Below are 23,764 nucleotides of genomic sequence, written 5' to 3' on the forward strand. Positions count from 1 at the left end.
CTGATTAACACAGTTATATGGGTTTCAAGTGCACAATTCTACAACACATTATCTGTATTGTGTGATCACCACCCCAAGTCAAGTCTCTGTCCATCACCATTAAATCCCCACTATACCTGCTTCCTCCTCCCCCGCAAGCAATTACCACACTGTTGTCTGTGTTTATGCATTTTTTTTCTCTCTTTTTTTTTTTTCCTCAATCCTTCCACTTCTTCCACCCAGCCTCCTCAACCCCACCTCCTCCCGACAGCTGTCTAGGTATTTATCTTGATTGGGGTTCTCTGGGCTTGGATATGTCATTTGATCTCTTCTATTACTTTTAGCTGTTATCTTTTCAAATATTTCTTCAGATCCATTATCTCTCTCTTTTTTTGGGATTCCTGTTATATACATATTAGCCCACTTAATATTGATCCACAGCTCTTGGATGCTCTATTTTATTTTTTTGTTTCTTTCTCCAGTTTTATCCTATCTAATAAAAGAGTAATATGCAAATTAACCATCACTCCGCTACACCCACAAGCCACGCCTACCAGCCAATCAGGAGCGAATATGCAAATAAGCCCTACCAAGATGGCTACAGCCACAGAGAGCAGGAGGGAGGCTTGGGTTTCCCCTGCAATGGAGGAAGCCAAGCTTTCCGCACACCCTGGCCGGCCCAGGCCTCCACTCAAGGCTACAAAGTTTCAATGATAGAAGATACATAAAATCAAACAGAAATGGCGGCAGCCACGGAGCTGGAAACAGCAAGAGGCTAGGGTTTCCCCCGGCGATGGAGGAAGCCAAGCTTTCTGCACACCCTGGCCAGCCCAGGCCTCTGCTTAAGGCTACAAAGTTTCAATTATAGAAGATACATAAATTCCAACAGAAATGGCTGCTGCTACAGAGCAAGCAGAACGCTTGGCTATGCTCCAGGCTACAAAGTTTCAATTGTAGAAGATAAATAAACCCCAGATACCAGGGCCTCTGCTTGGGTCGCCAGGGGGCGTGGCCAGCCTGCAAACCACCACAGGCCCCTCGCTCAGGCCGCCCCACGCCCCAAGGGAACCCCCACCCTGATACGGGACACCCTGCAGGGCAAACCTGCTGGCCCCCACCCGTGCACCAGGCCTCTATCCTATCTAATAAAAGAGTTATATGCAGATTGACCATCACTCCAACACACAAGATGGCTGCCCCATGTGGTCAAACATCCTGCCCCCATGTGGACACAAGATGGCCAGCAGGGGAGGGCAGTTGGGAGGGACCAGGCCTGCAAGTGAGGGCAGTTGGGGGCAATCAAGCCTGCAGGGGAGGGCAGTTAGGGGTGACCAAGCTGGCAGAGGTGGGAAGTTGGGGGCGACCAGGCCTGCAGGGGAGGGCAGTTAGGGGCAAACAGGCTGGCAGGGGAGCAGTTAGGCATCAGGCTGGCAGGGGAGTGGTTAGGGAGTGATCAGGCTGGCAGGCAGAAGCAGTTAGGGGCAATCAGGAAGGCAGGCAGGTGAGCAGTTGGTAGCCAGCAGTCCTGGATTGTGAGAGGGGTCCATGATTGGAGAGAGTGCAGGCTGAGCTGAGGGACACCCCCTCCCCACCCTCCGTGCACGAATTTCGTACACCGGGCCTCTAGTTAAGATATAGTTGACATATAACATTGTTTACATTTAAGATGTACAACATAATGATTTTACATATCTAAATATATAAATTGTATAAACATCTATAATACTAAAAGTATAATATGCTAATTAGACCAGACGTCCTTTTGGACAACCTTTCGGACGAAGCCAGGGCTGCAAGGGAAGCCTGGGTCCCAGGTGCCTGCCAGCAGCCGGAGGGAAGCCCAGGTACTGGGTGCTAGAGGGAATCCAGTGCCAGCAGCCAGGGGAAGGAAGGCCTACTCTTGCACGAATTTTGTGCATTGGGCCTCTAGTGTTTATATATTCACTAGAGGCGCAGTGCACAAAATTTGTGCACGTGAGGCGGGGGCATCCCTCAGCCTGGCCTGCACCCTCTCCAATCTAGGACCCCTCAGGAGATGTCCGACTGCCTCTCGCAATCCGGGACCACTGGCTCCTAACCACTCACCTGCCTGCCTGCCTGATCGCCCCTAACCCCTCTTCCTGCTTGCCTGATCATCCCTAACCACCTCTGCCTGCCTGATTTCCCCTAACCACCTCTGCCTGCCTGCCTGATCACCCCAAACTGCTCTCCTACAAGCCTGCTGCTCCCCTGCTGGCCTGATCACCCCTAACTGCCTCTGCCTCGCCCTGCACCTGAGACCCAGGACTCCCTCCTTCAGCCGGTTGCAGGCACCCAGGACCCGGGGTTCCCTCCCTCTGGCCGGCCGTAGGCACCCAGAACCCGGGCCGGCCACAGCCGCAGGGGACTGTAGGTGGACAACTTTGACCGGGCCACAGACGCAGGTGCTGATGCCTAGGACCGTGGGACAGGTGGCTTGTCCCTCTCCCAGGCTGCAGGCGCAGGCGCAGCTGTTGGCACCCGGGACTGTGGGGTAGGCAGCTTGTCCTTCTCCCAGGCCACAGGTGGAGACGCAGCCGCTGGTGCCCAGGACCACGGGGTGTGTGGCTTGTCCCTTTCCTGGGCTGCAGGCGCAGCCGCTGGTGCCCAGGTCCATGGGGCGTGCAGCTTGTCCCTCTCACAGGCCGCAGGCGCAGGTGCTGGCGCCCGGGACTGTGGGACGGGCAGCTTGTCTCTCTCCTGGGCCACAGGAGCAGATGCAGCCACTGGCGCCAGGGACCGCAGGGTGGATGGCTTGTCCCTCTCCCAGGCCGCAGCCTGGCTGGTCCCCATTCCTCTCTCGCGAGCTCATTTGTGCCTGGCTGGTCCCCATTCCTCTCTCCCCAGTGTTGATTTTCTGAGCCGTTACGACATTACAGCGTGAGGGTATGACGATCATTTGCGTATTAGCTCTTTATTATATAGGATGTCCTATCTATGTTTTCTTTTTAAACTGTTCTCTTTCTGTTTTAGTGTGGATAATTGTGGCTGTCCTGTCACTAATTTCTTTCTTTGGCTCTGTTGAGTCTACTGATAAAGGCTGTTAAAGGCATTCTTCATCTGTTACTGGGTTTACTGGGTTTATTTATTTATAGCATTACCCTTTGACCTTTACAGTTTCCATCTCTGCAGAAATTAATCATAGTTTGTGCATATACCTTTTTACTAGTGCTTTTTAAAAATTTAATATGTTAATTTATTGATTTCTAGAGAGAGAGCAAGAGAGAGGGAGAGGAGATAAACATCAATGTGAGAGTGAAACATTGATCAGCTGCCTCCTGTATGCCCTCTATTGGGGATTGAGCCCTTAACCCGGGCATGTGCCTTACCAGGAATTGAACCAGCAAATTTTCAGTGCACAGGATGATGCCCAACCAACTGAGCCACACCGGCCAGAGCTTTACTAGTGCTTTTAACATATTAATTACAGTTATTTAAAAATATTTTCTTCTGCTAATGACAACATTTGGGTCATCTCAGTCTGGTTTTATTGATTGCTTTGTTTTGTCACAGTGGGTTTTGTGTGTGTGGATGGGAGTGTATGTTTGTGGGGATAATTTTTTATTGAATGCTGGGCATCATATAAAGATCATTAAATACATCCGGGAAATGATACAAGTTTTCTGCTATATTGTTACTATGGGAGTTAAGTCAATCTAGTCAGGAGTTTTGCTGTCTTCATGGTTTGCTACAGATGAGCTAGTATTCATGTCCAATCTCTTCTTGAAAGCACCTGTCTTTCCTTAGATTTCATTTAGGATATTTGGTAGCCCTATAACCTTAGCTCTCTGATGGGTTCAAGGAAAGTTATAATCTTTTATCTACTTTTTTCTCACTGTTCTGGTGGGAGGGATGCTCTTTCCAGCTTTCTACATCCTAATCAGAAGTAAAATTACAGTGTTGTAAAGCCATTTGAAATAATTGTTTTCTGTGTGGTTGTGTATTTAATTTGACATACAGTAGATTCATTTGTTCAAATTTTCTTGCAGTTTTAAGGGACTACTTTTAAATTTTAATTTTGTTTCATATTCATGTGAACTGTTTGTATGATTTCAAGTCTCTATCTATATATATAATAGAGAAGTAAGCTAATTAACCAGGATGCCGTAATGGGTTGACCGGACAGGAGGAGGTTGCATGTGCAGTGTCTGGGGTGGGGCAGCAGGGGCCTCCGCACGCCTGTGCTGGGGGAAGGCCTGATCAGCAGTGGCTACAGTGGCTTCAAGGGCCAGAGAGGGAGGCAGGGCCAGACTGGCTGCTGCAGGGCCCGGGGAATGAGGCAGGGCCAGACCAGCAACTCGAGGGTGGGTGGTGCTGCGTGATTTTGAATCGCGCGCTGGGCTCCTAGTCTATATATAAAAGCCTAATATGCAAATTGTCCCCTTGGGGTTCAACCAGGAGTTCGATCACTTGCTATGACGTGTGCTGACCACCAGGGAATGGCGTGGAACTAAGGAAGGCCCTGGCCAGCAGCTGGCAGCCGAGGAAGGGAGGCCCTGGCCGGCAGCCAAAAGGCCCCCAATCAGCCCTGACCACTGGCCAGGCCTAGGGACCCTACCCGTGCAAGAATTTCATGCACTGGGCCTCTAATATATACAGAACAATATGTATTCAGAGAAGTTTTACTTCTCTCCCTGTCTCCTCAACCTTATTTTCTCCTTTTCTCAGTAGGCCGCCTCATTAAAACAAAAATCATAATTTATTTCTTACATTACATATGATTGCTTCTTACACATTTCTTCCATTTAAAAGATAACATTCAGATATGTGTAAGTATTTGTGTCTCCCTTTTCTTAGGTAAATGGTAGCATATATGGTATACAGACTTTTCTCCACATTGTTTTTTTTAATTTGAACTTCACAGTAGTTCTTCAGAGACATTCTCATTTCTTCCTACAGCTGCATAGTACTCCATTATGTGGACATACCATACTTGATTCAACTAGTTCTCTGTTGATGAGCATTTGGTTATTCTCAGGTTTTTTGCTTTTACAAATAGTGTTGTGATGAATAGCCTTGTGTATGTTTGTTTGTATTTTTTGCCATTTTATCTTTAGACTCCTCTAAAAGTAGCATTGCAGAGTTAATAAGTGATTCATATACACTTGTGAGATATTGCCAGATTTATTTTCAATAGAGCGTAGTACCATTTTGCATCCCCACAGAAATGTGTGTTCTTTTCTCTGTAGAGTATGTTGAGAAACTTTAGGATTTTTGCCAGTCTAACAGGTGGAGATTTTATATATATTTAGTTCATTTCAGAGAGGAAGGGAGAGGGAGCGAGACAGAAACATCAATGATGAGAGAGAATCATTGATTGGTTGCCTCCTGCAAGCCCCCTACTGGGGATTGAGCCTGCAACCAGGCATGTGCCCTGACCTGGAATTGAACCTCCTGGTTCATAAATCGACTCTCAACCACTAAGCCCACACTGGCTGGGTGAAGTGGAGATTTTTATTTCAAGAAGTTTTAATTTGTATTTTTCTTGAGAGTATGATTGAGAAGTTGCTTTTTATAAGTTCTTTGAACAACCTTATTTTTCTTAAAATTTCAGTATACTTGTATTTTATAAACATACAACTGTTGCCCGAAAAATATTCTGCCCGTTGGGCTAAAAACCATATAAGAAGGGACTGCTTCTGTTTTCTTAGTGATTTGTAGATTCCAGAGTTTTGGTTACAATAATCAAATTTGGCAGATGACCATAAGAGTTTAAAGGTTTGCAAATTTGCAGTTCACTTTGGAAATATTACTTGATCTGTGGTTGCTAGGTAACCTGGTAAAAAGAGCATAGATCAAGGTGGATGCCGCTGTAAAAAATAAGGATGGAGTGGGTCAATGGGCAATAAAAAGGGGACATCTGTAATACTTTCAACAATAAAGATAAACTTAAAAAAAACAAAACCCACATAATATCCCAGAAAAAAAGGGGGGGTGTAGATCAGGATGTATTTTGCTATTTCCCTGTTCTTCCCAGTTACCCTTTGGCTTCACATGATGCTCCATTTTTGTTAGCAGAGGCCATTAAGGAGTAGAAGTGCAACAGAATTGTGGCTGTGCTAAAATATGATTGCCGAAAGGTCACCAATAGCCCTGTGGTCTTGCTAGCTTGTGTCATGTGAAGATTTCATGCTTGGAATAAACCAAATTGCTGGAAGCCAATTCCAGCATGTCATAATTGCAAGAGTTTCATCGAAAGGTTGATGGAACTTGGGGACTCAACAAGGGCTGAGTCACATATGCTATTGCCTATTGGGAATGGCTAAAGGCATTTCTCCAAACTTGAAAAGGATGATTGTTTGCTGCCAGATAGCTCAGGGCATCTTAATCTACATGTCATTGCCTCCTACTGGTCAAACACCTGAACAGCTATAGGCTATTCCCCAATCTGACAATGCTTCTGTACAGAAACCTTACCCTTTGAAGTGTATATCTCCACCTTGCCTTAGGACAATTTGTGTTAATAAAAAGCAAGGGGTCCTGAGATAAAGAGAACTTGATTTCTTTAGCCAGGCTCTTCTGACCTCCAGTGCCTTTCAAAATTACCTTTCATCTCTAGACTCTTAAGTTACACACAGCATATCTCCCGATTGCTGAACCCTTCTTAATGTCAGAACAAGAACCCCGGCACCAAATATTTGAGGGCGAGAAATGTCTATTTCATTTGCATTATAATTTTTTTCCACTATATGCCATTTCCTTTGAATTAAAAGAAATAAACATTTGAGATTTTAGGTAACTACATTGTTTGTCTGGTGAGCTTTTACTTTAAAAACTGTATAAAACCCTACAAAAAGACATAGTCCCTACTCTCTAAGAAATGGTGATACCTTGAAGGAATGACAGGCTTTTAATGTTTTTTTCTAACTCTTATCAGTTTGCAGGCCTTTCAGAAATATCTATCTCACAAGACATCCCTGTGGAAGGAGAAATCACCATTCCTATGAGATCTCGCATTCGGGAATTTGACAGCTCCACATTAAATGAATCGGTTCAGAATACCATTGTAAGTTAGACTAGTTAAGAGAATTTCTCTTCAATGTCAGGGGACTAAATAACTTATAACTCTTTGTAATATTTTTGTTTGGTTCATTTGCTCTTCAGTATATTTTATTTATTGAAATTTCGGATTCTCTCCTCGAGAATTATTTGGTACAGGCTTTCTGGAAATCAGTTTGGCTATCATGTCTATTAAGAATCTTAAAATTTCCAAATATTTCTATGCTGCTCATTCTGCTTCTCCAAATATAGTATAAAGAAAAATTTTTAAAAAGGAAACTATTTTTAAAAAATACTGGAAAATATTAATATGCAAAGATATTCATTACAGCATTCTTTATAATAGGGGAAAGTTGAAGAACAGGTTATGTTACACCTATGTGGTAGAATGCTAAACAACCATTAAAAATCATATTTACACAGAATTATTAATGATATGAGGAAATTTCTAGGTGAAAATTTAGGATGGAGTTAACTATATTTTGAGTGGTTATATTACCATACCCTTTCTCAAATGTCTTGATTATTAGTTAATCTGGCTTCTAGGATTTATTTGCCAGTTAAATTGGGAATGTTGAAAATTATTTTATATATTGTGGAGAATATGGTGGCTAAGGAGCAGGATAATTGGCTCTTGGGATGTCATTATGTATAAACTGATAGCCAGATGCTATGTTTTACAGAACAGATTTTAGTTTCTTTAAGTAACATATTAGGAGGGCTATATTTCTCTTTTACAGAGTTTTAAAAATCAAAACAAAACCGGTGGATATGGTAAAGAGATGTTAGCTTAAGGAGTTAATATAAAAAAACCTGCCTCTGGGTTGTATAGTGAAAGGGGTGAACTAGAATTTTAGCTCTAAAATTCAAAGGCCTCCCAGGAGATTGAAATAAAGGAGATTTTAGCAAATTAAGTTAGGGGGCTGCCTAGCAACCTTGGTTCTCACAATATAATAGTTGTGTATGTCTTTCAGATGCGTGATCTAAAAGCTGTTGGGAAAAAATTCATGCATGTTTTGTACCCAAGGAAAAGTAATACTCTCTTGAGAGATTGTAAGTATGAGGTTTTTGAGGATTTGCTGCTTTTCATCATACCTTATCATAAGTACTTTATAAGGCACAGGCTTTGTGGTAGAAAAAAAAACCCTGACATCATTTTGCAATATGAAAAAGTATATAAATGAAATTTTTGGAAGAAGTTAAAAATTTAGAATGGAATTTCAGAGATTGTCCTCACCAATAAATATACACTAAATCCTCACCTGCTATAATTGACACTGTAAAAAGTATTTCTAGAAGCTGTGAACACATAGGGACTTTGTTCAACCAAAAGAACTAACAATCCCCAAGGAAAAGGCAAAATGTTCAACTGTTAAATTAGAATAATAGCTAATACCCATTAAGGGTTAACAAATTAATAGTACCTTTATTGACATTTCTATTTTTGGAACTATCATTTAATCTGATAACTGCTTTCTTTGTTCAAGATTTCTATTGACAATGTTTGCAATACATTATGCTGTTATTTAGAATTCAAATTGTTAGACCTTTTTCTTTTCTTATCAAGTATTCTTGGTTTTCTTAGTATCCTTTGTTAGAAAACTTGAATTTGAGAATAGTAACAATTATGTTGTACATGAGTGTACCTTGTATTTTTGATAGCATTTCAGCTGTATTTTAGGGATGTCAAATGTGTGGCAATGTGCCATCACTCTGGGTGAACACTGGATGCAGTGTCAGCATTTTTTCCAATGCAGTGCACTGTGGGCTGGAGCTGACAGATGATTTGCTACCACTGGTTTATAGTGGAAAGAACATGGACAAATCTTGGTTTAAATAGTGGTAGCTCCACTAGCTGTGTGATCTTGGATAAGACAGTTAACTTTGCTGAGCTGAAGTTTCTTCCTCTGTTAAAGTGAAGATAATAACATCTACCTGCTGGTAAGGATTAGAGATGGTAGTGCATATCAACCTCCCTGCACAGCACTCCATAAATGCCAGCTATTAGGGGCTTAATCACAAGGAACAACAACAGCCTGTAATTACTGGAAAATGAGTCTCAAAGAAGCTGAGTGCCTTGTTAAGATCACACAGGCCGTCTAGTATTTTATATTTTTGAATTTCAAACTCATCTTTGGGATTCCTGGTCAGCCTGGAAAAAGAGACTTCTGTATAAAGAGAATTCACATTTGCATCCTGCAGACATCCTAGAATATTAGTAACACAGGACCACTTTATGTTAATTTCTTAGCTCAATGTTTCTCACACAGGTAAGCAATGAATTGAAAACTGAATCCCAGATCAGTATGACAGCAGGCCCATGATTTTGAATTCTTAAAAAGACCCCTACACCACCACCCAGTGCCCAGGCCCACCCAGACACAAAAAACTGTCTTATATTCCTTTTTTTCTAGTGAACTTTTTTTTTATAGTCTTCCTAGACCTTGGAGGAAGTCACTTCCTAGAGCAGGTGTTTTTAAACTGGCCAAATTATTTAATATCTCTGAGCTTCAGTTTCCTCTTCTATCTAATTAGGAATATAACATGTGTCCTTTATAGTCAATGAGAGCATAATAACTGCACTCAACAAACAGTTGCTTCTTACTAAAATATTTTTTTGTTCTCATCCTAATGATTAAATTGGATTATATCAGATTACTGGAGGCCCGATGCATGAATTCATGCACTGGTGGGGTCCCTCTCTCTGGCCTGTGGGGATCAGGCTGAAACCGCTCTCTGACATCCCCTGAGGGGTCCCAGATTACAAGAGGGTGCAGGCCAGGCCGAGGGACCCCACCGGTGCATGATTGGGGCCAGGGAGGGACTGCGGGAGGGCTCCAGGACATATCTGGCCTGTCTCACCCAGTCCCGATCAGCCGGACCCCAGCAGCAAGCTAACCTACCAGTCAGAGCGTCTGTCCTCTCATGGTCAGTGTGCATCACAGCAACTGGTCAAATGGTTGAACGGTTGGAGGGACAATTAGCATATTAGGCTTTTATATAGAGAGATGGCTATAAGAATTAATTGCCCTGGCCGGGTAGCTCAGTTGGTTAGAGCATCATCCAGATACCACAAGGTTCTGGATTCAATCTCCAGTCAGGACACATACAGGAAACAACTAATGAATGCATAAATAAGTGGAATAGCCAATCAATGTTTCTCTCTCTCTCTGCTTCCTCTCTAAAATCAATAAATAAAATTAAAAAAAATCACACAGGCAGGATTCGAATCCAATTTTCAAGTTTAGCACCCTTTCCAATCTACCACTACAACTCCAGATGTGAAAATCCTTTTAAATGTTGCTCTGGTTCAGTTCAAAGCAAGGTTGCTTCTCACAATACAGAACCAGTGTGTTAGTTTGCTGATTAATTATGAATATTAGCTTATGTCATATGTTGAGGTACATTCTCAAACCTCATGGGGATAGATAGATAGGCTGGCACAAAGGGTGAGCAGTCATGGCCAGAATTTGCACTTCTGCCCTATCCTGTTATAGCTGTTGGCAAAGTAACAAGGAAAAAATTCACAACTTAAAAAATAATCTAAAACAACAACAACCGCTCTAACCAGTTTGCTTCAGTGGATAGAGCATCGGCCTGCAGATTGAAGCGTCCCAGGTTTGATTCTGGTCAAAGGCATGTACTTTGGTTGCGGGCAATCCTCAGAAGGGGTGTGCAGGAGGCAGCTGATCGATGTTTCTCTCTCATCGATGTTTCTAACTCTCTATCCCTCTCCCTTCCTCTCTGTAAAAAGTCAGTAAAAATATATGTAAACAAAACAAAACAAAACAAAACAATAAAAACCAACCAACCAACAACATAATAAGATACCACTTCACACCCCCTTAGGATGGCTGTTATCAATCAAAGAAACAGAAAATAACAAGTGTTGTTGAGAATGTGGAGAAATTGTAACCCCTGTATGTTGCTTTTGCTGGTGGGAGTGTAAAATGGTGCAGCCACTATGGAAAACAGTATGGTGGTTCCTCAAAAAATTAACCATAGAAGAATTCAACAATTCCACTTCTGGTTGTACATCCAAAAGAATTGAAAGCAGGGATTTGAACAGATATTTGTACACCCATGTTCATAGCAGCATTGTTCACAATAGCTGAAAGGTGGAAACATCTTAGACCAGTGGTCGCCAACCTTTTGGACCTCACAGACCACCAGTTGGCGACTGCCACTCCAAAGGTTTCCTTAAACCAGAGGTCGCCAACCTTTCAGATCTCATTGACCACCAGTGGTACGCAGACCACCGGTTGGCGACTGCTGTCTTAGACATTTGTTGATGGATGAAGAGACAAAATGTGGCATATACACCATAATATTTATCATAAATGGATAGAATATTACCCTTAAAAAGGAGTGAAATTCTGACACATGCTACAACATGGATAAACCTTAAAGACATGATGCTATGTGAAATATGCCAGATGAAAAAGGACCTATATTCTATAGAAGCCCAGTGCACGAAAATTCGTGCACTCGGTGGGGTCGGGGGGGTGTCTCTCAGCCTGGACTGCGCCCTCTTGCAGTCCAGGACCCCTCGGGGAATGTCCACCTGTCCTTAGGGGATCAGGCCTAAGTTGGCAGTCAGACATCCCTCTGGTAGCCCGGGAGGCCTTGGGGGATGTCTGACTAAAGGCTTAGGCCCGCTCACAGTAGTTGGACATCCTTAGCACTGCTGAGGAGGCAGGAGAGGCTCCCGCCACTGCCACTGCACTTGCAGCCGTCAGCTGGGCTTGTGGCTGAGTGGAGCTCCCCTGTGGGAGTGCACTGACCACCAGGGGCAGCTCCTGTGTTGAGCATCTGCCCCCTGGTGGTCAGTGTGCATCATAGCAACCGGTTATTCCCAGTCGTTCTGCTGTTAGGGTCAATATGCATATTATCCTTTTATTATATAGGATGATTTCCACTCATATGAAGTACCTAGAGTAGTCAAATTGATAGAGAAAGAAAGTAAAGTGATAGTTGCCAGGGGCTGAGCGGAGAGTGGGGAGTTATTGTTTAATGGGTTGGAGTTTCAGTTTGGAAGATGAAAAAGTTCTGGAGATAGATGGTGGTGATTGTTGCACAACAATTAATGTACTCAATAACTCAATACCTGTACACTTAAAAGTGACTAAAATTGTGAATGTTGTGGATATATATATATATATATATATATATATATATATATATATCAACAACAATAAGAAAATAGTTTTAAAATACTGTTACAGAGCCCTGACCAGGTGGCTCAGTTGGTTGTAGCATCATCCTGTACCCTGAAACATTGTGGGTTCGATTCCCAGTCAGGACACATACCCAGGTTGCTGGTTTGATTTCCAGTTGGGTGCACACAGGAGGCAACTGATTGATGTTTCTCTCTCTCTCACAAAATCAGTAAAAACATACTCAGGTGGGGATAAAAAATCACATTTACAAATACTGTTACAGATTTTTTACGAATTATAAAAATTTTCACTGCATTAAAAAGCCAGTTTATTAATGTCAATTGTACTTGAAATCAGTTTTTCAGTTGATAAGTGTAGTATTCTTTTAGGTAAAGCTATATATGTGAGGAAGGTAATTGTGCTCTAAGCTGCATATTATTGAATTGTTGGAATATTAATCACCAATCACTATTGATTGAGAACCACTGTGGTTAGACCTGATGTTGGCAGAACTTTTTATAGTTTTCAAAAAGCTTTCATGTTATTTGTTAAAGTTTAACCTTATAGCTCTGGTTGGGTAGACCAGCTGTTTGGAGCATTGTCTGGATGCGCCAAGGCTGAGGGTTCGATCCCCTGTCAGGGCACATACAAGAATTAACCAATAGATGCATAAGTAAGTGGAACAACAAATCGATGTTTCTCTCTCTCTCTCCCTCTCTCTAAAATCAGCAAAGAAATAAAATTTTAAAACAAGTTTAACCTTATAAAATTACCAATATTGGGCTGATTTTTCACCTATAACAACAGCAATTCCATTTTAGTTCAATGTAGTAATTATAAAAGAAAAGCAGTGTGGCAGAGTGGAAAGAACTTCATAGTAGGAATCAAAAGACCTTGGTTCTGGTCCCACCTCTATACCTAACTGTTGATATAAACTTGGAAAAGTGACTTGCTTCTCAGCTTTATTTTTCATATTTGTGAGATGGGCCTGATTATACCTGCCTTGTCTAATGTAGTCTCAGATTGGTGAAATTACTTGAGTCTAGTCTTCTTTCTGAGGGTGCAGTATGGGGTACTCCTCATCCATTGGTCTTTAACTATAGCATGTTGGAATGTGACTTAGTGGGTGGGGAGAGGGGTAATTTGTGGGATATGAAATAAAACTTAAAGGATCTATAAAGAAGAACATTCAGAATTGGAGAGCAGGGAGGACAAGTAAAGGGGTAAGAGAGGAGGGAAGGCTTGGGCAGACAGACAGAGCATTGATGTCTGAATTCCAAGAGTGGGAGAGGTAGCTATTGGAATAAAGATAGAAAATACTGCATGGTTGTTTCTTAACAGTCTTCTGTCTTTTCTTGCCTTGTAGGGGATTTATGGGGCCCTTTGGTCCTTTGTGTGACACTCGCACTGTAAGTACACATATTTCCTTTATCATTTGAGATAGACTAAACTTTTTTGTGGAATTTTAAAATTGAGGGGAATTTTGACTGAAAACTTTTTTTATGACTTCTGTGACATACTGTACTCCTTATGTATTTAAATCTAAAAAGTCAGGTAGCAAAAAAATAAAAATCCTAATATATAAAAAGCCAGGGGCCGTCATGATCAAAACGACCACATGGAAGACCAAACAGCAGGCTGCGTGGGGCAACCAGGCCGGCAGGTGGGTTAGTGAGGGACGACCAAACAACTGAACAGGCTGTATGGGGCGACCAGGCCAGCAGGGGGGTTATTGAGAGACAACCAAAAGACTGAACAGCAGGCTGCATGGGGTGACCAGGCCGGCAGGGGGATTAGTGAGGGACGACCAAACAACTGAGCAGGCTGCGTGGGGTGACCAGGCCAGCTGGGGGGGGGCATATGGGGGCGACCAGGCCAATGAGGGGTCAGTTGGGGGTGACCAGGCCATCGGGGGGGCAGTTGGGGGTGACCAGGCTGGCAGAGGGGGGAAGTTGGGGGCAACCAAGCTGACAGCGAGGCAGTTGGGGGCAACCAGGCCAGTGGGGGGGCAGTTGGGGGCTACCAGGCTGGCAGGGAGGCAGTTGGGGGCGACCAGGCTGGCAGGGGGCAATGAGGGGGAACCAGGACAGTAGGGGGTCAGTTAGGGGTGATCAGGCCGGCCTTACTGTGTGACTTCTCAATACCATATAATAAGAAGATGTCATGAACTTGATGTTACTTATTATTTTTCTGAAAAAATGAACACCGAGTCCAAGTGTTCTAAGTCCAAAATTCAAGACAGTTTACATCTGAAAAATTCTTAGACAAAGAAAGGATATTTAAGTGACTGTTCAACTACTCAATTTGAAAGCAAAGTCTTTTAGTAATAATCTGTATATTTTATTTTAAAAAATCAACAACTAAATAGGTTTATAGACTTTTAACTTTTAAATGTCAGAACTGAAACCTTAATCCAAGGATTACAAATTCAAATGTGTCTAAGGGCTAGGGAAGTAAGTTGAATGCATGCATTGTGAATTGGTGACTGGAAGCCCTTTGTGAAACCTACTGCTATGCCAACTGCACCTGATTGTTGTCATATAGAATGTCAGCTTCGTGTTAGAAACTCTTCTGATTTTTCAAGAAAACCTAGAAATAGGCCCTGGTCGGATAGCTCGGTTGGTTAGAGCATTGTCCCAATACTCCAAACTTGCGGGTTCGATCCCCATTCAGGACACATACAACAATCAATCAATGAACACATATAAGTGGAGCAACAAATCTCCCACCCTTAGCCTCCTCCCCCTTCTTTTCTCTCTCAAATCAATAATTAAAAAAATACCCTAGAAATACATTATTTTTTATGTGAAACCTCTTAATTTTAAAATAATGTCAACTTGAATTTAAAAGCATTTCAAGCACGTCTGAGAGCCAGTTTGATTTTTCAGTTTATAACTTCTGCTTAACCAAAAAAGGCCATTGGTGATACTTTTAAACATTCCAACAAAGCCTAATGGAGTATTCCTTGTACTCCTGAGGCACTTGTAATTGGAAGGAATGGAGGCTTAGTCTCTCTTTCTGTAAGTTCATTATTGATGTATAGAAATGCCATAGATTTCTTTTTTTTTTAATATTATTTTTTTAAAAAATTTTAATTAAGGTATTATATGTGTACATATCTTACCATTGCCCCCCCCACCCCAAACCCATACATGCCCTCACCCCCCAATGTTTTGCATCCGTTGGTTACTCTTATATGCATGCATACAAGTCCTTCAGTTGATCTCTTATTTCCCCCAACTCTCCCTAACCTTACCGCTGTAATTAGACAGTCTGTTTGATGCTTTACTGCCTCTGTAACTATCTTTTTGTTCATCAGTTTATAATGTTTTTCATTATCCCCAAATGAGTGAGATCATGTGGTATTTTTCTTTCATTCACTGGCTTATTTCACTTAGCATAATGTTCTCTAATTCCATCCAGGTGCCTACAAATGGTAGTAATTCCTTCTTTTTTATGGCAGCATAGTATTCCATTGTATAGATGTACCATAGTTTTCTGATCCAGTCATCTGCTGACGGGCACCTAGGCTGTTTCCAAATCTTAGCTATTGTAAATTGTGCTGCTATGAACATAGGGGTGCATATATCCTTTCTGATTGGTGTTTCTGGTTTCTTAGGATATATTCCTAGGAGTGGGATTACTGGGTCAAATGGGAGTTCCATTTTCAATTTTTTGAGGAAACTCCATACTGTTCTCCACAGTGGCTGCACCAGTCTGCATTCCCACCAGCAGTGCACGAGGGTTCCTTTTTCTCCGCATCCTCGCCAACACTTGTCGTTTGTTGATTTGTTGATGATAGCCATTCTGACAGGTGTGAGATGGTATCGCATTGTTGTTTTGATTTGCATCTCTCGGATAATTAGTGACTTTGAGCATGTTTTCATGTGTCTCTTGGCCTTCCTTCTGTCTTCTTTCGAAAAGATTCTATTTAGGTCTGTTGCCCATTTTTTTATTGGATCATTTATCTTCCTTTTATTAAGTTGTATAAGCTGCCTGTAGATGTTGGAAATTAAACCTTTATCAGTGATACCATTTGCAAATATGTTCTCCCATACAGTGGGGTTTCTTGTTGTTTTGTTGATGGTTTCTTTTGCTGTGCAAAAGCTTTTTATTTTGATGTAGTCCCATTTGTTTATTTTCTCTTTGGCTTCCATTGCCCTAGGGGCAGTATCAGTGAAAAAGTTCTTTTGGCATATGTCTGAGATTTTGCTGCCTGTGGATTCCTCTAGTATTTTTATGGTTTCCCATCTTATATTTAAGTCCTGTATCCATTTTGAGTTTATTTTTGTGTATGGTGTAAGTTGGTGATCTAGTTTCATTTTTTTGCATGTATCTGTCCAATTTTCCCAACACCATTTATTGAAGAGACTGTCTTGACTCCATTGTATGCTCATGCCTCCTTTGTCAAATATTAATTGTGCATATTGGTTTGGGTCGATGTCTGGATTCTCTATTCTATTCCATTGATCTATATGTCTGTTCTTGTGCCAGTACCAGGCTATTTTGAGGACAGTGGCTTTGTAATACAGCTTGAAATCTGGTATTGAGATCCCTCCTACTTTATTCTTCTTTCTCAGGATTGCTGTGGCTATTCGGGGTCTTTTTTTATTCCAGATGAATTTTTGGAGAGTTCTTTCTAGGTCTGTGAAATATGCTGTTGGTATTTTAATGGGGAGTGCATTGAATCTATAGATTGCTTTGGGTAGTATGGACATTTTGATGATGTTGATTCTACCAATCCATGAACATGGTATGTTCTTCCATCTGTTTACATCTTCCTCTATCTCTTTTTCAGTGTCCTGTAGTTTTCCGCATACAGGTCTTTTACCTCCTTGGTTAGGTTTATTCCTAAGTATCTTAATTTTTTTGGTGCAATGGAAAATGGGATTGCTTTTTTAGTCTCTCTTTCTGTAAGTTCACTGTTGGTGTATAGAAATGCCATAGATTTCTTGGCGTTAATTTTGTATCCTGCTACATTGCCAAATTCATTTATTAAGTCTGTTAGTTTTTTGATGGAGTCTTTCGGGTTTTTTATGTACAATATTATGTCATCTGCAAATAAGGACAGCTTTACTTCTTCTTTTCCAATTTGGATGCCTTTTATTTCTTCTTCTTGTCTAATTGCAATGGCTAATACTTCCAGTACTATGTCAAACAGGAGTGGTGAGAGTGGGCATCCCTGTCTTGTTCCTGTTCTTATGGGAAATGGTTTTAGTTTTTGCCCATTGAGTATGATGTTAGCAGTGGGTTTATCGTATATGGCTTTTATTATGTTGAGGTATGATCCTTCTATTCCCACCTTGTTGAGAGTTTTTATCAAGAAAGGGTGTTGGATTTTGTCAAATGCTTTTTCTGCATCAATTGATATGACTATGTGATTTTTATCTTTCAATTTGTTTATGTGATGTATCACATTTATTGATTTTCAGATATTGTACCATCCTTGCATTCCTGGGATAAATCCTACTTGGTCATGGTGTATGATCTTTCTGATGTACTGCTGGATCTGATTTGCTAGAATTTTTTTGAGGATTTTGGCATCTACATTCATGAGGGATATTGGCCTGTAATTCTCCTTCATTGTGTTGTCTTTCTCTGGTTTTGGTATTAGGGTGATGCTGGCTTCAAAGAAGGAGCTTGGAAGTGTTCCTTCCTCTTGAATTTTTTTGGAATAGTCTCAGGAGGATAGGTTTTAGTTCTTCCTTGAATGTTTGGTAAAACTCTCCTTTGAAGCCGTCTGGCCCTGGGCTTTTGTTTGCAGGAAGGTCTTTGATGAGTGCTTCAATTTCTTCCATAGTTACTGGCATATTGAGCTGTTTAGATTCTTCGTGATTGAGTTTTGGAAGGTTATATTTTTCTAGGAATATGTCCATTTCCTCCAGGTTGTCCAGTTTGTTGGAATAGAGTTGTTCGTAGTATTTTTTAACTATGCTTTGTATTTCGGCGGGATCTGTTGTTATTTCACCTCTTTCATTTCTGATTTTGTTTATTTGGGTCCTCTCTCTTTGCTTCTTGGTGAGCCTGGCTAGAGGTTCATCAATCTTGTTTATCCTTTCAAAGAACCAGCTCTTGGTTTTGTTGATCTTTTGTATTGTTTCTTTGGTCTCTATGTCGTTTATCTCCGCTCTGATCTTTATTATTTCCTTCCTTCTGCTTACACTGGGCTTTTCTTGTTGCTCTTTTTCTAACTCTTTGAGTTGTTGGGTTAGGTAATTTATTACCATTGTTTCTTGTTTTTTGCAGTAGGCTTGTAGAGCTATGAACTTCCCTCTCAAGACTGCTTTCACTGTGTCCCATAGATTTTGGATTGTAGTGTTTTCATTGTCATTTGTTGCCATGATGTTTTTTATTTCTTCTTTGATCTCTCTGGTAACCCAGTCATGGTTTAATAGCATGCTGTTTAGCCTCCATGTGTTTGATTTCTTTGGTTTGTTTTTATTGTAGTTGATTTCCAGTTTTATGCCACTGTGGTCTGAGAAGATGCTTGATATGATTCCTATCTTCTTGAATTTGAAGAGACTTTGCCTATGTCCCAACATATGGTCTATCTTTGAAAATGACCCATGTGCACTTGAGAAGAATGTATATTCTGTGGCTTTGGGGTGAAATGTTCTGAAGATGTCAATTAATTCCATCTGGTCTAGTGAGTCATTTAGGATTGATGTTTCTTTGCTGATTTTTTGTTTAGAGGATTTGTCCAATGGTGATAGTGGGGTATTAAAGTCTCCTACTATGATTGTATTGCTGTCAATGTCTCCATTGATATCTTCAAGGAGTTTTTTTATGTATTTGGGTGCTCCTGTATTGGGTGCATATATGTTTACCAGAGTTATTTCTTCTTGTTGGATTGCTCCCTTTAGTATTATGAAATGGCCTTCCTTATCTCTTGTTATGTCTTTCAGTTTGAGATCTAATTTGTCAGAAATAAGTATTGCTACCCCAGCTTTTTTTTCAGTTCCATTTGCCTGGAAAACCTTTTTCCATTCCTTCACCCTCAGTCTGTTGCGTCTTTTTTTCTGAGGGGGGTTTCTTGTAGACAGCAGATATATGGGTCATGTTTTCTTATCCAATCCATTACCCTATGTCTTTTGATTGGGGCATTTAATCCATTTACATTTAAAGTTATTATTGATAGGTACTTATTTGTCGCCATTCCTATTTTTTACACCTGTGTTCCTTCTTTGCTTCCTATTTCTTCTTATTTATTTATTTTTTTTTACAGCAGACCCTTTAGCATTTCTTGCATTGCTGGTTTGGTGGTAATAAATTCCCTTAGTCCTTTTTTGTCTGTGAAGGTCCTGATTTCACCTTCAATTTTGATTGACAGCCTTGCTGGGTACAGTATTCTTGGATTCAGACCCTTCCTTTGCATGACTTTGTATATTTCATTCCATTCCCTTCTGGCCTGATGAGTTTCTGTTGAGAAATCAGTTGCTAGTCTGATGGGGGTTCCTTTGTATGTAACTTTCTGTCTCTCTCTTGCCGCTTTTAAGATTCTTACTTTGTCGTTGGTGTTTGCCAATTTAATTATAATGTGCCTTGGTGTCGGTCTTTTGGGGTTCATTTTGCTTGGGACTGTGTGAGCTTCTTGGATTTGTGTGGGTTTTTTCTTCTCTATATCTGGGAAATTTTCTGTCATTTTTTCTTCAAAGAGGTTTTCTATTCCTTGCTCAGCTTCCTTTCCTTCTGGAACCCCTATTATGCGGATGTTGTTTTGTTTCCTGTTGTCCCAAAGTTCCCTTAGGCTCTCCTCCTGCCTTTTAATTTTTTTTTCTAGAAGTTGCTCTACTTGGGTATTTTTTCCCATCTTGTCTTCTAGCTCACTGATGTGGTCCTCTGCTTCTTCTAGTCTACTCTTGATGCTTTCTGTTGAGTTCTTTACAGCAGCGATGTCATTTTTCATTTCTTCTTGGTTCTTCTTCATTTCCTCTTGGTTCTTGCTCATATTGTCGAATTTGTCTTCCATTCTTTTCAGCCACCTTATGACCATTTCTCTGAATTCTTTTTCTGGAAGGTTGCTTGCCTCCATTTCGTTTATTTTCTTTTCTGGTGATGCCTGCTTTTCTTTCATATGTGGGCTGTGTCTTTGTCTCCCCATGGTCTCTCTTTTCTGGGTGTCTGGTTATGTAGTTCTCTCTCTCCTGCGTTGATTTAAAGGCACAAAATACAGCACTACCAGGTACAATACACAAGGCACTGAACAGAAATGTATTCACGATATTAATAACCTCCAATAAAGGTGACCACCAGAGAAAGGCAAATTAGGGGATAGGAGAGAAAGAAGAAGAGGAAAAAGAAAGAAAGAAGAAGAAAAAAAAAGGGGTGTCAAAATGAAATTGGGAAAAGGGAAAAAAATAAGAAAAAAAAAGTAAGAGAGACAACAAAGAGACTAAGAGAGAAAGGGAAACAGACTATATATCTTGGGGATAAAACTCCAATAGAACAATCACTTATCCCAGCAAATGCCAGCAACAAGTACCTGGGGATTAATACAAACTACAACACCAACTAATATTGAGTGAGGCATGGGAAAACAGAAGCACTAAACAAACAAAAAAAAAAACAAAAGAAGAATAAGCAAAACAATCTCACAAAAAAGCATAAAAATTCGATATAATCTACATTCAAGCGAACAACAACAACAAAAGGACAGAGAGAAAAACAATTTTTTGGATAGTTAAGACAGCGAAGAGAGAGGTGTGTATGGACTTGGAGCAGGGGATTGGAGATTAGATATATAAGTAGGGTGAAATTTTAACAGGGGGTAAACAGAAAGAATAGGGAAAATCTAAAGCAGGAAGGGGGTAAGATAAACAGGACACCGAAAAGGGAAAAGTGAGGAAGAGAGTGATGGCATAAAGGTCGAGTTGAGATAGAGTAAAATGATGCTAAAGGAAATATAAAAATAGAATGTAGAACATTAATCCCAAAACAAAATGAAGAGAAAATAAAATGACACTTAAAAAAAAAAAGATAAAATAGCAGTAGTAATAATACGGATTGAAAAAAAAAGGTAATAATTAAAAAGGTAAAATCAAGTGAGGAAAAAAGAAAAAAATTAGTTTCTTGAGTAAAAGATGCAAAAAATGAAAATAAAAAAATAAAAAATAAAAATAAAATGTCGAGTAGTGAAGGTCATTCACTTCCTCTGTTGTTCTGTTTGGCACGCCTGTTTCTCAGTCCGGACAGTATTGCAGTTTCCTGCGTTCCACTGCTCTTCAGTGATGTAAGCCAGTCCTGATTTTAAGCAGGCGGTGTGTCTTAATTTGTATTCCTTTATTTTTGATTACACAAGAGTCAATTTGTGATTCAGCCCCTGGGTGGCAGTGTTTCTGGATTGACTTCCGGGTTTGTCTATGGCCTCTCTAGGCAGTGTTAGAGCCTTCTTTCCCTGTGGCACTCACTACCGGTTTATGGGAGTGGGCTGCCTCAGAGCTGGCTCTCCGATGGTCACTCCCCGCTCCAATCCCCAGGTTCCAGAAAAACAATTTTCCCCTGCAATCTCCCAGGGTGTCCCCAACTGGGTGATCCTATGTATTGGGCTTAGTAATGAGAAGCAAGAATTTCAGGAGGAAAAAGCCCAAGTGTGTGCACTGCATGGCTGCGCCTAAGTCTAGCACACCCCTGAAATTCTTAGGGTGTCCCTGCACGTCAGATCAAAATGGGTTGCTTTTTAGAGAGCCCTTCTGTTTGTAGCTCTGAGGACCCACTTCCACATTCACAGATCATGCCAGCCCCAACAGCCACGGATTTTTCTAGGCACAGACTTCCCTGGTCTTCCAGCTCCCGCAAAACGCGCGTTCCTCTCTCGTGCTGGGACCAGAGACATCACCTTATCCTAGGCAAAATCTGACCTTTCCATGGTGGAGTGTAGATCTCCTCTGAATCCGTGTGTTTGAGCCAATTGGGGAGCGTTGTTCTGGGCCTCGCTGCTATTCCGTGGGTGCCGCAGTTGTGGATTCTCAGGCTTCCGATAAGCTCCACTTTCTGGTTCCAGATGGCGCAGACTCCGCGTCCAAGCCCGCAGTTTCGGGAGGGGACCCAGCCGCAGTGGGAGCTGCCAGGTCAGGGGAACCCCGTCTAGCAGTCTCCCACCTTCTTCTGGAGTTCAGCTGTCCCCCAACTTTCCAACAAACACTCCTAGTGTGACCCTCAGCTGTTCTTTCTTTCTGCTCCGGGACAAGGCTGGGAACACGTCTGTCTATTCCGCCGCCATTTTTCTTCTCCATTGCCATAGATTTCTTGGTGTTAATTTTGTATCCTGCTACATTGCGGAATTCATTTATTAAGTCTAATAATTTTCTGATGGAGTCTTTAGGGTTTTCTATGTACAGTATGTCATCTGTGAATAAGGACAGTTTTACTTCTTTTTCAATTTGGATGCCTATTATTTCTTCTTCTTGTCTGATCGCAATGGCTAGTACTTCCAGTAATATGTCAAACAGGAGTGGTGAGAGTGGGCATCCCTGTCCTGTTCCAGTTCTCACGGGAAATGGTTTCAGTTTTTGCCCATTGAGTATGATGTTGGCTGTGGGTTTGTCATATATGGCTTTTATTATGTTGAGGTATGATTATTCTATTCCCACCTTGTTAAGAGTTTTTATTAAGAAAGGGTGTTGGATTTTGTCAAGTGCTTTTTTCTGCATCAATTGATATGACTATGTGATTTTTATCTCTCTGTTTATGTGATGTATCACGTTTATTGATTTGCAGATATTGTACCATCCCTGCATCTCCGGGATAAATCCTACTTGGTCATGGTGTATCATCTTTCTGATGTAGTGCTGGATTCGATTTGCTAGAATTTTGTTATGGATTTTGGCATCTATGTTCAGGAGGAATACTGGCCTGTAATTCTCTTTCATTGTGTTGTCTTTATCTGGTTTTGGTATTAGGGTGATGCTGGCTTCATAGAAGGAGCTTGAAAGTGTTCCTTCCTCTTGAATTTTTTGGAATAGTCTGAGGAGGATAGGTTTTAGTTCTTCCTTGAATGTTTGATAAAACTCCCCTGTGAAGCCGTCTGGCCCTGGGCTTTTGTTTGCTGGAAGTTTTTTGATGACTGCTTCAATTTCTTCCATAGTTACTGGCATATTGAGCTGTTTAGATTCTTCCTGATTGAGTTTTGGACGGTTATATTTTTCTAGGAATATGTCCATTTCCTCCAGGTTGTCCAGTTTGTTGGAATAGAGTTGTTCATAGTATTTTTTAACAATCCTTTGTATTTTGGTGGGGTTTGTTGTTATTTCACCTCTTTCATTTCTGATTATGTTTATTTGGGTTCTCTCTCTTTGCTTCTTGGTGAGCCTGGATAGAGGTTTATTTGCAGATGACATGATATTGTACATAAATCAATCTTGTTTATCCTTTCGAAGAACCAGCTCTTGGTTTTGTTGATCTTCTGTATTTTTTTTTTGGTCTCAATGTCGTTTATCTCCGCCCTGATCTTTATTATTGCCTTTCTTTTGCTTACACTGCGCTTTTCTTGTTGCTCTCTTTCCAACTCTTTGAGTTGTAGGGTTAGGTAATTTATTACCATTGTTTCTTGATTTTTGTGGTAGGCTTGTAGAGCTATGAACTTCCCTCTCAAGAATGCTTTCGCTGTGTCC

At 41.1% G+C, this 23,764-nt stretch overlaps 1 protein-coding gene across 2 annotated transcripts in view; it reads left to right on the forward strand.

The window, feature by feature from the left end:
* YIPF6 (Yip1 domain family member 6) overlaps positions 1 to 23,764 on the forward strand; it is a 60,348-nt gene that overhangs the window by 19,601 nt on the left and 16,983 nt on the right. For both annotated transcript variants that reach the window (XM_080653527.1, XM_080653528.1), the window contains exons 2-4: positions 6,875 to 7,003; positions 7,971 to 8,049; positions 13,522 to 13,564. In XM_080653527.1, the coding sequence (XP_080509653.1) occupies positions 6,875 to 7,003; positions 7,971 to 8,049; positions 13,522 to 13,564 (251 nt within the window). The remainder of the gene's footprint in view (positions 1 to 6,874; positions 7,004 to 7,970; positions 8,050 to 13,521; positions 13,565 to 23,764) is intronic.

Source organism: Plecotus auritus (genome assembly GCF_963455305.1).
Source record: "Plecotus auritus genome assembly, chromosome: X".
Taxonomy (NCBI): Eukaryota; Metazoa; Chordata; class Mammalia; order Chiroptera; family Vespertilionidae; genus Plecotus; species Plecotus auritus.